General features: G+C 49.1%; 1 protein-coding gene across 7 annotated transcripts in view; it reads right to left on the bottom strand.

Moving 5' to 3' along the window:
* LOC138570837 (serine/arginine repetitive matrix protein 2-like) overlaps positions 1 to 16,784 on the bottom strand; it is a 638,877-nt gene that overhangs the window by 273,030 nt on the left and 349,063 nt on the right. For all 7 annotated transcript variants that reach the window (XR_011303882.1, XR_011303883.1, XM_069649149.1 and 4 more), the window contains exon 12: positions 7,264 to 7,494. Coding sequence is in view for 5 of the 7 variants with exons in the window: in XM_069649149.1 (XP_069505250.1) it covers positions 7,264 to 7,494 (231 nt within the window). In the remaining 2 variants the exon portion in view is untranslated. The remainder of the gene's footprint in view (positions 1 to 7,263; positions 7,495 to 16,784) is intronic.

Genomic DNA, 16,784 nt, shown 5'->3' with positions numbered 1-16,784 from the left:
TACAAACAATTATAACCACAGTTATAGGCAACCCAACCTTTGGTATAAGCTTGTAGTACATAGTTCTGGTAGCGTGTTGAGCAGTCAGGCTTATCCCAAGAGGAAACGTGAGCTGTAGTGGAGTTACAAAGATTCACAGATATAGGTATTCAAGCAAACTCTTACACTCTTAAGCATTCTTCAGAAGGGAGCAATAGAATAGTAACACACAAATATGACAATGCAGATGAAAGGGGCAGTTCTTGGCTACCTTTGTGCTTTTTCGTCGCGGTATTCGACGTTTGTTTCGTCGTCCGCGCACGTTTGTCTTCGGAGACAATTCTCGCTAGGCTCTCGACAACGAGTTTGTCAGTCGAGGGCTCTGGTGTCGACGTTGTGTGCGTTGCGCGTTGTACCTAGACGGCCGCTCTATGGAGCGTTACGTCGGATGTTTTTGGGGTAGCGCCCGTGTTAGATGAAAGCCCAATCGCTGGTCGCGGCTGCGTTTGCGGGTGGGGCTTGAGACCTTTACGGTCTGCGGTAGACGCCGGAGTGCCCTGCGACCCCTTCGGCGCTGATGGATCCTTCGTTCTCGACGAAGAAGAGCCGTGGGTTGTATGTTTAGCCTTATGGGGTTTATGTGCGTCCTTGTCGCCGGGGTGTTCATCCCCATAAGCAGGGCTTGAGCCGAGCCCGTCGGGGCCGGGGACGGACGTCGAGGAGCGGGAACGCTCCTTCTGGGGGTTCATGACTTCCGTAACGGACGTCGAGTTATCGCCCTCCTCGTCACTTTCAGTAACAGCGGCAGCGGGTGAGGAAACTGACTTCGACATCGCGTAGTCCGCCCACCTTTTAACTTTTCGTTCCTTAAGGGTTCTAGGTTTCAAGAGCTTGCAGGCTGCGCAGCTGTCCTCTTTGTGATCGAGGGGCAAGCAACGATTACAGAGCTTGTGCTTATCCTTCAAAGTATATTTGCCCCTGCAGCGTGGGCAGAACTTAAAAGGTGTCCTCTCCATAGCTGAGGCAATAATAGCTGGCGATAACAACCCCAAGGGAAAGAAAGACATTCTCAAAGAGAAGATAAAAGTTCGAACCCCCACTCTCCCTACTGTATGTTGGCCGTCGAGGCCCGGCCACGTGTTCGGCAGCGCCGAAGGATCTCCTCCGCTCTTCCTCTGCGTCGAAAATCTGTTCGGCGGAGAAACAGCTTCACAGCTAACGTCGAGGGGAGGGATCGTTAATAATATATTAAGTATAACAAAGGACCGAGGTCCGTGGCAAGTATTAGCAATGTCTCTCTAGGAGCTCCGCGAAAGGCGACCAGAAACTGGGCGGAAAAAAACAATCTGAGGGACCTCGACGCGTGAGGGATTGTGGGTACAATGCACGTCACTATAGGGATAGTGTTACAGACACGCCTTGTCGACGTCCCCTTTTCGACTACGAAAAACAAAATGCAATACTCCGCAGTGACCACTGGATGTCGGACCTATGCACAGCATGTGATTCTAAGCAGATTAACAAACATCAGAAACTTCAATACTGTACACTTTGAGTTTCTGAATCAGACACGACCCTTTGGGGATGGGCCACAGACACAACCTACACCCACGGGTGACTTCAGTAACAAGGGTGCTGGGGACATTAATATCTTACTGTTGGCATTCAGGATACTCTTAAAGTAAAAGGCAAAGGTTATTAGAACAACCAGAGACCACAAATATTCCTGAGCAGGTAAGTACTTTTAGATATTCTTAGAAGAGTCATTAAATTCAATAGGCTAAGCCAAAGTCAATGGGCAAAAGTCTTGGATAGGATGAAGCACTTCTGGTAAGTAAGTGGAAAAATCTTTGCACAATTAAGTTCTTAGGAGTCTTTGATGCAAAGAAGAATCAAATGTAGGGCCACAAGCTGATTAGACTTGTGAGTTGTGGAAGTTACAAGCACTTCTACGGCAAGAGGTAAGTTCTCTTAGACTTGTTTTACAGTACCTTGGTAAACGTCAGGGGACTCCTGCAATGCACTGGGACTTTCAAAACCTGCAACCGGCAAACTTCACTTTCAGTGGCTGTTTGGCGTTTCAGCTACCGCAAATAGCAACAAAGCGGTTCCTGGCTGTCAAGGTGGACTGTCCTTGCTTCTGGGGTCCTGCACTCTGCTGAGGGGGCTCAGGCTTGGTCAGTCCTGCTTTGTGGGAGTCCGGAGGATCTTCCAAAAGCTTTAGGCCAGCTGAAAAGTAACACAATCTGGTGTCCCTCTACCTGGCTATACAGTTTCCTGCAGCAACTACGAGGAAATCCAACCAGAGATGGGTGTCCAGGTGGTTTACTTTGGAGTGGATTGGTCCCACCAACTCAAAAGGTAGAAGTTGTCCTTGCAGGGGCTTCTCAGTCGATACGAATTTGGAGTTTCAGCACTGCAGCAGGGCTTCACCTGGCAAACCAACGGTCCAGGAGTTGCAGCGAGCGTCCTCTTCAAGCTCTTCTTTGGTTCCTTCATCCAGTGGTCGACTCTGCCTTCCAAGCCAAAAGACTTGCCGTTTATTCAGTTCTCCCATTCATTCCAGACTAGCAGTCACTCACCCAGCAGGGTGGCTGTCCTTGCCGGACAGACAGCCAGCCAAACACCACAGAGTGCATTTGAGCCTCCTAGGAGACTAAGAACCGGTAGTTTCGGGCACCTCCCTCACTTCCTGCCTATCCCAGACACTCTGGAGCCAGAGGCGGGCTTCACTCCTGAATCCCGCCAAAGGCGAAATGAACAAAGACCAAACCTGGTTTGGCACGCAGACAAAATCTCTAGAAGGACCTTGCCACAAAGACTTTGTGAAAAAAGAAGACCAGGGACCATTTTTGTCAAAGATGGCTCTGCACCATTTTGAAAAAGATGGCTCCTGCGGTTAGCTTAACCAGAGCTGCGAACAGCAGGGTTAAATGCAAACCATGGTAGTTTAAAACAAAACCACTGCCGCCAGCCATTCTGTGAGGAAAGGGTAACAAAAAGTTTACATGAGCATCTAGACACAGACCAAGTAAACCCTCCAGCACTCTATTTTAAGATAGTGTGTGCTGGGTCCAGCAAGTTACAATGCTAAGTAAAGTCAATTTCACTTTACTGCTCTGGGAAACAGTAGTTTATCCCAGAGAAGGTATTTAAAACTTTGGCAAATCTGGACGACTTTCCTGTGTCACTGCACTGAAGGTGCTGTGTGACAATGCAAAATATGATGCCTATGGAGCTTGACAGACTCCACAACCAAAAGAAACAAAGTTCAAAAATCAAATTTAAAATACATGACAGAGTGGGAAAAAGGGTTTCACTCTCTTGAGGTGAAAAAAAATCAAGTCCTCAAAACCCAGCAAAGTTGCTGGGGGTCTCCAAGATGGAGGGAATTAGCACATTTCTCAGAATTCTCCCTAACAAGGGGGATACTAAGTATCCCTTTGGCACTCCACTGAAGGTGGTGTGTGCCAATCTCTCAGACTATAGAGTTTTGGGAGAGACAAAAAGTAAGAACAGTAGTTACTGGAGGATACAGAAAAAGGAATTTTAAAAGGAGGACACTAAGGGTCCCCAGCAACACAGCCCATAAAGAGCTGTGTGCTGCAGTAGTAAAAAAACAGATGCCTTTAAGAGCAATGGAGCAGAGACTCCATAGTAGAACTAGAATACAAAGAATTGAGATCCAAAAGACAGCCCACAAAAAAAGGCTCCACTCATTCAGGATTGTAAGAAAAAGGGATGAAGCATACAAATGATAAATCTCCCCAACAGGCTCCCGCTGTAGGTTTTCAGTAAAAAGCCAGGCTGCCATGTCAGGATCCAATTAGTGTAGGCAGCAGCTACGGAGGCCCAACAAGGAGCAACCATGTTGTAGGCTGCTCAGCAGCGCCCCTGAAGGGTGCAGTTTTTCAATATGATGGAGGTTTTGAGAAAATAAAGAAAACATTTGCAAAAGTGTGGCCGAAACTTGTTTCTGTTTGCAAAGTTTGGGTGTAGTGACGTAGGAAAACTAAAGGATGTACTTTCTGCCAAACTGGGCATGATCAGTCTTCAATACTGTCCTCTGGAATGTAGGACTTTGCAAAACTATGCCAGTGGTTTGTAGATCCTCAACTCTTAGTACCCGTCTGTACTACTGCTGGAACCTTGTTAGAGTGGGAGAGCAGTCAGGCTTACTATAGGTACACTGTAGTTAGGTACACCGAACCTAGTTAGTAATGCACATCAAAGAAACACTTGCACATAAATATAGATAATATTTACACAAGATTCACTTTAAAATACATAGCACAATAAACCAAAACAGTTGTGCATACTGTAGGATACTTTTCAAAGGCCACTGCTTAGTTTGTAGTTGCTTGCGGTTACATTTGTTACAGCCTTTGACAGTAATGACCGTTCTACCGTATTATCGGTAATAACGCGCACTCACAAACCTTATCAGAAATGCAGTAAAGACATTTACTCTGCATACACATATAAGATAGTGACTTTTGGGAAGGAAAATAGTTGGTTAGTGTTATACTAGAACAGCGTTAGGTTCTAGAGGTAGTTTCTTTGCACAGCAAGTATTTCAAGTCTCAAAACGCAACCCTAGCTTAAGGCAGTCGGAGAGGGCTTAAAGACTTGACAAGCAGCAGAATACAAAACGTTCCTGTGGATACTTTTGATGTAGCAAGATTAAACCAACGTCAGAGACCCTTTTAAGGACTAGCTAAAGGTACACAAGTAGCGGCTTGAGTCTGAAGTAAGGAGGGGGTGGTACCTTGGACATTTCTATGTGCACTCAACGCCATGGAGCGACTTCATGGCGCAAGGTAAGCAATACTTTTTTCCCACAGTACCTTAGGTTAGAAGAAAAGATTGTGGCCGAATTCTCCTTAACTAGGCAGCGCTGGACCAGACCTCAGGATTCCTTGGTCTGATAAAAAGCAGGACAATGGACAGATCTCTCAGAGCAATCTCAAAGGAGGACCTCTGATATGGCTTTCGAAGGACCCGGTTTGCCCAGTCAATCTTCTTTGCTTCTTACAGCCCTGCACTCTGAGGGGGTCTGGAGGAGTTGGGTTGGGTCTCTGGCATGTCCTTGAGGGCTCAGCAAAGATATGGACAAATTCAGCCTTTCCACAACAAAGCACTCGGAATGGGCAACAGGTCTCCTGGTATTGGGGTTTCACAGCTCTGGAAACTCACAGGACTTCGGAAGATGGCTCAAACCAAAGTTGGTCTTGGGACTGGTTGTTCCCTCCAGTCAAAGGGAAGGAGTCCTCTTCTGAGTTCCACAGTCGCTTAGAAAACGGGATCAGGTTGCAAAGTGTCTGCAGGCATCTCTGGAGGTCATCTTCGGTTACTTCAGTTTCCAGTGGTCGACTTCCCTTTCACCCCAGGAGCCTCACCTTTTATACAGTTCCGGCACACACTCCTCTGTAATTTACAGAAAGGGTCGGGCGGCTGTCCAATCACGACAGCCAGACCCCCAGTGGTAGCTCGTCCCATTCAGGCCCTCAGGCAGGCAAAGGGCAGTGGAGTGACATTTGGGTGACTATTTTGTATAACCAGGGCTATGGACATAGCTAGCGGTTGAAAATGCATACAATAGTTGTTAGAACACATCCACTGCCACCAGACAGAACTAGGAGATTTCCTATGTGACATAAAATTCACAGGAGCCGAGAGATATACCCTTGCCACTTCACTGAAGGTGGTGTGTGCCAGTCTCTAAAACCATAAAGTTTTAGGAGAGATGCTAAGCATCCTTAAGAACTATAGTTACTCTAGTATATAGAAAATAATCTCAAAGGGGGACTAGAGGGGTCCCCAGCAGAACAATGAGCTGGGAAATACAAAGGTACGAGTTCAAAAAGACAGATCCCATAAGAATGATTGAGTGACAAAAGGCTCCAATCATTCAGGATTAAAGAAAAAGGTACAGAATTCCAGCAGAAAGTGCTGGGGGTCTCACTCAGAAAGGAGATGAAGCCTACAAATAAGTCTCCCTGACAAATACACCTCGGATAAATGAGCATGCAGGTAGCACTGCAAGCACTATTAACCTGTGGAATTATAGCACGGGTCATATTCTGGTCATTTTCCAGTATTCCTGTTCATCTTCTGGCTTGTTGGCTTGCCAGTTGACCCTGAAAACTCAGTTCAGTGAAATGGCAAAGTTGGAAACATGGTCTATGAATGTAGAATTCACACAGCACATCTGATGCACACATGACCCATCTTAAAAGTGTGCAGCATTTTATGAATAACGGTAACCCATCTTAACCTGAAGCTCACCCATAGGTTGACAATTCTGCAAATTTATAGGTCAAGTGGGCAGAGGTTGTGCCATTGGACCATGTTATCAATTTCATGGGATAGCTTCATAGAGCAACTAGAGGACAGACTAGCAGAGGATGACCATTGCAGCTGATCAGCATTGCCACCAGGAAAGACAAGCTGAAGTCCTGCTCCTCTGTCTTGATCTCAAGAAGGCCAATGTCAGTGCTTTGACCATATGACCAGCAGGAACAACTAGTCTCTACCCCTGCTCGAGGATCCATGCCTCCTGAGCCTTTGAAAGAATCCTGGCCCATCCCGTGGACTGACCAGCTAAATTAATGTGCTTATATGCTAATTTCATTTCAGAATATTTGCCTCTGCACAAAGACCAGCTTTTCTATTGGAGGATGGAAATATAAAGCCCCCGTGCACTTGCACTAGGAGAAATGCTGTCAGGCCTAGTATGCTACTTTTTCTGTTAGATCATTCAGAAAATTCAAAGACTAAGAATGATTACTGTATTCCCTTGTTCCCTTCCCGCCTTGAAGCGCTTTGTAGCACTACACCTGTGTATAAGCGCTGTATACATAAACAATTACAATGCACTGTTGCTACTCTTCACACATAGTTGAAACTAAATGACTTAATGCTTGAACACTGTTGGGTAACTCATTTCGAAGTTTGCAAGCAATCATGTCCTAGCAGGTCAGCCACATTATGATCTAAGGAAGGTCTATAACCTTTGGCTCTTGAGAGGCTATGGACTACAATTCCCATAAGCACTAGTCAGCATAGTAATGGTGAGGGATTATGGTGTAGTAGTGCTAAACATAAACACAAAACCACCATCATCACTTTGATAAAAAAATGAGGAGTTATTCGAGACAGAATAGAACCGTTCCTTCCCATAAATTACTGAAAGCAATTCTGAATTCAAGCACTAGAAAGGGAAATGCACATGATGCTAATACAAAACAGATTGAAGCCCCCAAAACACACATGGATACTTGCCTACAGTCTCTCGTGCAGAGGACAATCTCTTCGGTGATTTTGTTGCTTCCTTAAGAGGTCCACCCTGAGGGAGTGGACACTGTGTTGATGGTACATTGGGTTCTACGTCATCTGAGTTGGAGCTCTCTGCAGGCTCACACTGCGCACCTTCTGAAATTTGAGTGGACTCTTCAGTCCCGAGGTCAAGGTCCAGAGATTCAGAGGATTTCAAGGCAGGACTGTGAGGTTTATCTGAAACAATAGAATTATGAATTTTAAAACAAGCAACCTCAAAATATTGATTCAAATTATAGCAAGTTCAGGAATACAATGTGTCTCTTCATGAACTTAGAAAGCTTAATTATAATGCACAAAGATGGATGACTGTTTACTTTAAAATGGAATGTTCTCACTCCTACAGTATTTAGCAATGCAGTAGGCAGGATCTATTGCCGGTTGCACCCACGGCTTCCAATCTTAAGAAAGAGGGAGCCAAGCTTACAAATTCTCTAACCTCAGATGATGTGTTAACATGGATTATGACAGTTATTGATTAGACAGGGTGAGGGTTTCAAATCTGGACTACACTGGAATTAGGATTTTAATTTTGTGGTAGATTACGGATCCTGAAGTTGAGCAGGATTTTAGTGACTGATCTTGGGTTTAAGAACTGAGCATGGTGTCCCCTGCCAAAGTCCTGAGGGAATGTCCGGATTGTCGGCTGTCCTCTGGAGGGGTCGACAGTGCTTTTGACTGGTGTTTCGGGGGTCTTTGGAGCCCGAGCCCTTTCCGGACCCTTGAGGGGGGCAGAGACCCTAACAGTTGTTCAATAGAGTTTTTTTTAGTCCCCTCACTTTGAAACCGTTCTTCCATCAGTCTACGTTACAATTGTTGTGGAGCTGTGTCCTCTAAATGGTTGGAGGAGGGGTCTCAGAGGTGGCATGTTGAACACTAAGCCCAAGGGCGGCGTAGCAAAAGGTGGTCTGGCCCAGCAACCTTTGGATGTCGCCCGGAGTCCAGGCACCAAGGGGAGGGGAGGTGGTGGGAGTTAAGTTGTTTTCAAAGGAGATCCCAGTTAGGAAGAATTCTCAGAAATGTGCTAATTCCCTACAGCTTAGAGACCCCCAGCAACTTTGCTAGATTTTGAGGACTTATTTTTTTAACCTGGACAGATTGAGACCCTTTTCCCACTCTTTCATGTATTTTAATGTGATTTTTATACACTGCGTTTCTTTTGGTTGTGGAGTCTGACAAACTCCATAGGCATCACCTTTGACATTGTGTCAGACAGCACCTTCAGTGCAGTGACACAGGGAAGTCTTTCAGATTTCCCAAAGGTTTAAATACTTTCTCTGGGATAAACAACTGTTTCCCAGAGTAGTACATTGAAATTGACTACTTATATTTGTAACTTTCGAGACCCAACACACACTATTTTACGATAGGGTGCTGGAGGTGTTACCTAGTATCCCCTTTGTCTAGCTTCTCATGTAACATTTTGATGTTACCCTTTTCTCATTGAATGGCTGGTGGCAGTGGTTTTGTTTTAACTACCATGGTGTGCATTTACCGTGGGCTGCGTTCGCAGCTGCAGTAAAGCACCCAAGGGTGCCATTTTTGTCAAAATGGCCCTGGTCTTCTTCGTTTGCCATTTCTTTGTGGAAAGGTCCTTCTTGAGATTTACGCTGCACACCAAACCCGGTTTGGTCCCATTGTTGGCTTTGCCTTTGGCGAGATTCACGAGTGAATCCTGCCTCTGGCTCCAGGGTGTCTGGGGTAGGCATGAAGTGAGGGAGGTGCCCGAAACTCCCTGTGCTTAGTCTCCTAGGAGACTCAAATGCACTCTGTGGCGATTGGCCAGTTGACTGTCCAGTAAGGACAGCCACCCTGCTGGGTAACTGACAGCTAGGTGGGAGAGAACTGAATAAAAGGTGAGGCTTTTGGCTTGGAAGGCAGAGTCGTCCACTGGACGAAGGAACCGAATAAGAACTTGAAGAGGACGCCTGCTGCAACTCCTGGACCGTTGGTTTGCCCGGTGAAGCCCTGCTGCTGTGCTCTGAACTCTGGTTCAAGATAGCTCCCCTGCTAGACTTCCTACCTGACAAGAGGGCGGAGGCCCTAGCAATTCTGCAGGAAGGTCAGGTGGCGTCGGATCACGCCATAACGGTGGCAACAGACATTGCCGATACCAGATTTCGCCAACTGGGCAACAGAGTTTGCCTCTGACGACGAGGATGGCTCAAGGCGACAGACTTTCGCCAGGACGTCCAGACCAGAGTGTTGCACATGCCGTTCGACGGCAACAACCTTTTTGGTAAGGCGGTGGACAGGCTATCAAGACAGGCCATCAAGACCGACTCGGAGACAGCCCGGGCCCTAGGGGTGCTTCAACAGTGATGGGCCTTTCGGAGCTCCGGAGGCAAACTGGGTGTCTCCAAAGGATCCAGCGGTGGATCCTCCACTTACCGCCAGGCGCCCGCTCCTCTTCCCAGGAGGCCTAGAGAGGCCGCGGCAAGCAAGGGCGATCCCGCCGTCGTCGCCAAGACGGCAAGGCCTCCTCCAAGCAAGACTGTTGTCGGGCCCCCACCGAAGCACCCCGGTGGGAGGCCGGCTGACGAAGTTCTTCAGCGTGTGGGAGTCCATCTCCACCGACCGTTGGGTTTTGGACACCCTGGCCAACGGGCACTCGCTGGAATTCCAAAAGAAGTGCCCTCGCATCCCTCCCGTGGCCAGGAAGGAGAATCACGTCCCTCAACTGCTGTTGGAGGTAAGGGCAATACTCAAGAAAGGTGCCATCAAGCTCGTCCCCAGGAGGCTCTGGGGCTCCGGAGTGTACTCAAGGTACTTCCTCGTCAGAAAGAAGACAGGCGGTTGGCGCCCCATCCTGGACCTGTGTAGGTTAAACAAATACATCAAGGTGCAGAAATTCAGGATGGCCACCCTCCAGCACGTGCTGGGGCAGCTGGAGGAAGGCAACTTCCTATCGTCGTTGGACCTGGAGGATGCTTACTTCCACATCCCCATTCTAAAAAGGCACAGGAAGTTCCTCAGGTTCGTGGTTCAGGGAGCCACTACCAATTCAGAGCCCTACCGTTTTCACCAAGTGCCTGGCACCAGTGACTGCGCCTGCAGGGGATCCACGTCTACCCCTACCTGGACGACTGGCTAATCCGGGCAAGGACAAGGGAACTCGCCGTCGAACACACGGCGAGGACCGTCCGGTTGCTCACGGAGCTGGGGTTCGCCATCAAATACCTCAAATCCCACCTGGTTCCATAGCAAGTAGCACTGTTTCTGGGAGCGAAGCTCGATACAGTGGGGCAATTGGCCTCCCGCGTCAGAGGAGAGGACCAAGACCATCCTGGGCAAGGTGCGGCGCCTGGTAGCCACGGACGTGGCCAGGGTGAGGTCCATCAAGTCCCTTCTCGGGATGATTTCCTCATGCACCTACCTTGTACCCCTTTGCAGACTTCGGATGCGTCCACTACAGGAGTTCCTCGACGCCCACTGGTTTCAGGCGACGGGCTGCTTCGAGGACAGGATCCCTCTCGACGAGGAGTTCCGTCGGGCGATCCTATGGTGGGGCATCCGTGCTCACCTCACTACAGGCACAGACTTTCAAACCCCGGCGTTTCAGGAGACGGTGACGACGGACACCTCTCTGGAGGGTTGGGGGGCCCGCACCGTCTCTGCACCGTCTCCACGCAAGAGGCCTTTGGCTCCCGGAGGAGAGGCCTCTCCACATCAACATTCTGGAGCTCCGAGCAGTGTTCTGGGCTCTCAAGTCGTTCCTTCCGTCCCTCAAGGACAAAGTGGTGAGGATCTTCACCGACAACACCACCACGATGTTCTACATACGGAGGCAAGGGGGCACCAGATCCCCAGCCCTATCCAAGGAGGCCCAGGATCTGTGGCACTGGGCCGTCGCCCAGGGGATGTTTCTGGTTCCCTTCCACCTGGCAGGAATAAAAAACACCATCGCCGACTCACTCAGCAGGGAGCTGCACTCATGCCACGAGTGGCAACTTCGCCAGGATCAAGTGGATCAGCTCTTCCAACGATGGGGCAAACCCCAGATCGAACTGTTCGCGACGGCGACGAACTCAAGTGCCAGAGGTTCGCCAGCAGGTTCCCACAGCCGAGGAGCATGGGCGATGCTTTCTCGTTCCCCTGGGACGGCCTGTTTCTATACGCGTTCCCTCCGTTGCCGTTGCTGCTCCGCCTCATCAACCAGCTCAAGATGTCCAGGTGCAGAATGATCCTCGTCGCACCGGCGTGGCCGAGGCAGATCTGGTTCCCAGACCTTCTGGACTTGTCAACGTCCCCACCAGTCAAGCTGCCGGCAGACGCAGATCTTCTCTCCAGAGAAGGAGGCGCCATTCTCCATCACCACGACCCACAGTCGCTGAACTTGCAGGCCTGGCTCCTGCAGCACCAGAGTTTGGAGGGTACGATATACCGGCTGATTGCAGAGAGGTTCTTGCAAAAGCCAGGGCATCCTAAACTCTCAAGTGTTACGCTCATAAATGGAAGAGGTTCTCTGTCTGGTGCAGTGCACAGAAGATTAACCCTCTGCGGATTACGGCCCCTCAAGTACTGCCGTACCTACTGTCGCTGGCCAAAGCTGGACTGGCTCATGCCTCCATCAAAATACATCTGGCTGCCATCTCCCGATATACCAGGACTTAAGGACGGGCGTCCTTCTGGTCTCATCGCCTGGTGAAGGAATTTATGAAGGGACTATTCTGATCATTCCCGCCAGTGAAGGCTCCTGCTCCAGCGTGGGAGCTTAATGTGGTGCTGACCAGGCTCATGGGGGCCCCATTCGAGTCCATGCATTCGGCGCCTTTAAAGTTCCTGTAATGGAAGACAGCGTTCCTCGTGGCCATCACCTCCGCACGAGTGGGAGAGATCCAGGCCCTATCTTGTAAGCTTCCATACTTGACTTTTCATGACACGATGGTGGTGCTGAGGACGCACCCCTCCTTCATGCCCAAGGTGCCGTCGGACTTCCACCTCAACAAGCCCTTGGTGTTACCAGTTTTCTTCCCGTCGCCGTCGACACCGGCCGAGAGGACTTTGCACTCGCTGGATGTAGCTAGAGCGCTCAAGTTCTACGTGGACCGCACGAAGAGTTTTCGGAAGACGTCACAACTGTTTGTGAACTTTGGGTCTGTGAATCAAGGGAAGGCTCTCTCAAAGACTTCCATTTCCAGATGGCTCTCCGGCTGCATCATGCACTGTCACCTGTTGGCAAACCGACCGTTGCCCGGCCGTCCGAGAGCCCATTCGACCAGAGCGATCGCCGCTACCACGGCGTTCCCGTCTGGTGTGCCCCTGCTGGACATCTGCAGGGCTGCTACGTGGAGGTCGACGCACACCTTCTCAAGATTCTACTGCGTCGATCGGGACTCCAGGGAGGAGTCCAGGGTCGGCCAAGCAGTGCTGCGCAACCTGTTCGCCTAAGGTGAGCCTGGTGAGGAGGTAAGAATTGCTTAATGTTGAGTTTTGGATGTAATGCTTAATGTTGAGCCTTTGCCACCTCCCTTGGTTGTGCATGTGTATACTGCTATGTATTCTTTTATTCATGAGCATGTGAATCCATGCCAGACCCCATGCTGGAGAAGTAACGTTTCCTTGTCGAAAAGGTCAAGGGAATTGCCTTCCTTGCGATCTCCTTCGGTTTTGACGCCTTTCCTCTCTTGCTCAGCTGTTTCCTTGTGTGTTTTGCCTCGGTCACCGTGTGCTCTCGTGCTCTGATTTTTATCTGTGTGGGGAAGTGTAGTGGATGTCAGGTGTGAGTGACTGTCAATAATTGCCTGACCATAATATTTGAACATGTCAGGTACACGGCTCGGGTGTTAGTCCGTTTTTCCTTAGAGCGGGCTGTCAGTTTGAAAGTATTTGTGTTGTAAAGGTTGAGGTCAGGGGGATGAGTTCCTAAATATTATACTTGGTAGGATGGGGTAAAGGTGTTACAAGGAAGGGGATACCGTATCTCACCATCCAGTGTCCCACTCCCAGAAAACCCCTCACAGGTGATCCTCCCGCACTGGTCCACCCGCCAGGAACTGGATCTAAAAGCGATGCCCGTGTCCTGGCCACCTGGATGACGGATCCCCAGTGACTAGTGGGAGACACCTTCTGGTTTGTTACATTAGTCAATTCTTGTGAGTACCAGGGATATGACTGAGGTTTCTGTGGGGGAAGGAGAGTTAGAGGAGTAATCCTCTGAGCAGTTGTAGGAGGAAGAATCATTTTTTGGGTTCCAGTGATAACCTAGGAATACTCGTGGACAACAGGCTATTACATCTACATCAGTAGTCTCTGGTTGTGTACCGGCCAGTCCAGTTGTGGGTTCCCTCCAGCAAATTCTGCGGGTGATAGCATTATTTCTGTTTTTGTCGGGTGTAGTTTAAGGTTGTTAGTTGTCACACAATTGTATATGTCTGAGGCAATCATTGCGGCTGTTATTTTGTACCTGGGCTCAGTTTGTTTTTACTACCAGTTGTGTCTCATCTGCATAGTTGTAGGCAGGTCTGTGGGTTCGAATGATTTTCATCAGTGGGCACATGTAGATGTTGAAAAACAGAGGGGAGAGACTGGATGCATTTTTGGTGTTTGAGGTGAACGGTGGTAGGTAGGTTCTTTCAGTTTTGTTTGTTAGGAATAAGGTGGGCCACTTTAGTGAGATTTCCTGTATGACACATTACATCAATCTTTTTATTAGTGTTGCATGGCTGATTGTCTCAAAAGCAGCTGAGATGTCCATTAATATGAGGGCCGATTGGGCATAGTCATCTGTTTATTTTCAGGTCGTCCCAGATCGATAGAAGTGCCGATTCTGTTGCTCTCATTGTTCTGTAGCCTACTTGTTACCGGTCGAGTATTCAGTTTGTTTCGACTTATTTAAGAAGGATTTTGTGCACGTGGTTCTCCAGGATCTTTTCTGGGTGCGGCAGGCCGGATATCGGTCTGTAGTTGCTTGGGTCTTCTGCACTTTGATTCCTTTGTTATCAGTGTTTTAATCTATGCCGATTTGAAGGACGACGGACTATTCCTCTTTTGAGTGATAGATTAATTAGGTTCCAGAAGTGTGTTGCCGGGTTTCTGTGGTTGAGGGTTCCTTTGAAGCTGTCAAGAGGGCAGGGATCTCTTGGGGATCCTGCAAGGTTGGTGCCCTTGATCAGTGTGACAAAGGTTTCTTCTGTGATTGGTTCTAGGCAGGTGAGTTCTGCTGTAATGCTCCTACTCTCCCTCTTCTTCCTGTCCATTTCCCTCCTCCATCCCCTTCCCCACTCCTCCCACTCCACACCTACCCCCCCTCACCGTCCTAACCTTATCCACCCCCCTATTGTCCATCCCTCCAGCCTCATCAACAGTGCTCTCTGGAACGCCAGATCCCTCTGCAACAAGACCGCTGCCGTCCTGGACATGTTCTTTCGTCTCAACCTTCATTTCCTATGTCTAACTGAAACCTGGATTCCCCCTTCACAACTCTGTCCCTGCTTCCCTCACCACCTCCTCTTCATCGTTCATTCACATCGCTCGCCCTTCTGGTCGTGGCATTGGCATCGGCCTTCTCTGCCACTCTAAATATCTTTCCTCTGCCTCCGCACCCCCCTTCCTTTGAATATCTTTACAAAACCTTTTCTTCCCCTCACCCTATCTCCTTTCTAATAATCGATCGGCCTCCTGGCCCCTTTCCTCTTTCTTCGACGACCTTGATCACCTCCTCTCTCTTATTTCCCCCTCTACTCTAACTGTACTAGGAGACTTTAATCTGCACCTCCCTATCCCCCCTCACTCCTCCCCCTCTCTTCTCTATCCTTGACTCCTCATCTCCCCTCCTCTCCTCTTCCTCCCACCCACCCACTCTTGACCTGATCAACTCAACCTACCCCTCTTCTACCGTCTCTACACTACCTATCCATCTCTGACCATGCTCTACTCTCCTCCCTTACTTCCGGTCCCCTTTCACCTTCTCCTTTACCCTCCCCTATTATCTATTCTCGACAGGACCTTCGCGACTTTAAACCCTCTCTCTTTTTTGACACTTGTTCTTCCTCTCTTCCCTCGCTCCCCGACTTCTCTTCCCTTCCGCCCAGCGAAGCACTATCCACTCTCTCCTCCTCTATCTCCTCCACTCTCGACTTACTCTACCCCCTCTCCTTTTTCCGTCCTACCCGTATACCCTCTCAACCTTGGCTCTCGCCTCAACTTCGCTCGATGCGTCGTCTCCTTCGACGTCTTGAGCGACTCGCTCAAATTTCCTGCACCATCCAACCAAACCTCTTACTTCTCCTACCATTCTCTTTATGACTCATGCCTTGCCTCTGCTAAACGTTAATACTACTCTAACCTTCTCCACACTCAAGCCCCTCACCCTCGCCATATTTTCCAAACCCTCTCTCGCCTTCTCTCCTCACCTACTCCTGACCCTTCAGCTTCTTCTACCCTTTCTCCTTCTGACTTTGCAAACTACTTCTCCTCCAAGATTCTTAACTGCTCTTCCTACTCCTCTCCCCTGCCCCCATTCCCCCTTAGCATGCATGTCTGACTTCTTGCCTGTCTCCCATTCTGAAGTCTCCCTCCTCCTGTCCAAAGCCCATCCGACATCTGCCCCTTCTGATCCTCGCCCCACCCTTATCCCCAAGATCTACCCTCTTCTTATTCCTTACTTAACTTCCTTCTTCAACTCCTGCCTTTCCTCAGCCACCTTCCCCTCTGCATTTAAGCATGCCACCACCATCCCTATCCTGAAGAAACCTTCTGCTGATCCCCTTCTTACCTCCAACTTCCGTCCAATCTCTCTTCTCCCATTCCTCTCTAAACTACTTGAACGCCTTGCTTATTCCCAGCCTTGGTCACTAATCTCTCGCTCTCTCATTCCACCCTCTCAATCTGGCTTCAGACCTAAACACTCACCCGAAACTGCCTTCACTAATATCCTTAACTCCCTTCTTTCCGCTCGATACTCTAAGCAATCCTCTGTCCTTATCCTCCTTGATCTATCTGCTGCTTTTGATACTATTGATCACCCCCTACTTCCTAATACTCTTTCTTCTTTTGGTTTCAAAGGCTCTGTTCTTAACTGGCTCTCCTCCTACCTCTCCTCCCGCTCATTCGCTGTCTCCTGGGGCGGCCGTTCCTCGCCTACCCTCCCCTTGGAATACGGTGTACCCCAAGGTTCGGTTCTTGGCCCTTTCCTAGTCTCTCTCTACACCTCTCTCCTTGCCCCCGTTACCTCTTCATTCGGTATCTCTCACCATTTCTATGCTGATGAAACCCAACTCTTCCTCTCTTTCTCTTCATTCTCCTCTGATCTCCTTAAACTGTCTTCCTGTCATCCAGTTTTCCTTCTCTCAATACTGATAAGACTGAAGTCCTGTTCTTTCCCTCCAATACTCTTCCCCCTCCTTCTCCTCCACTATCCCCCCTCCAATCTTCCTATCTCTGCCCATGCTCGCAATCTAGACATTCACTTTGACTCTTCCCTCTCCTTTGCCCAACATGTTTCTCTTAGCTTTCGCGCCTGTCGC

This window comes from Ambystoma mexicanum, chromosome 1p, assembly GCF_040938575.1.
Source record: "Ambystoma mexicanum isolate Mex_15411 chromosome 1p, UKY_AmexF1_1, whole genome shotgun sequence".
Classification (NCBI taxonomy): Eukaryota; Metazoa; Chordata; class Amphibia; order Caudata; family Ambystomatidae; genus Ambystoma; species Ambystoma mexicanum.
This window is presented reverse-complemented; position numbering and strand designations above follow the sequence as displayed.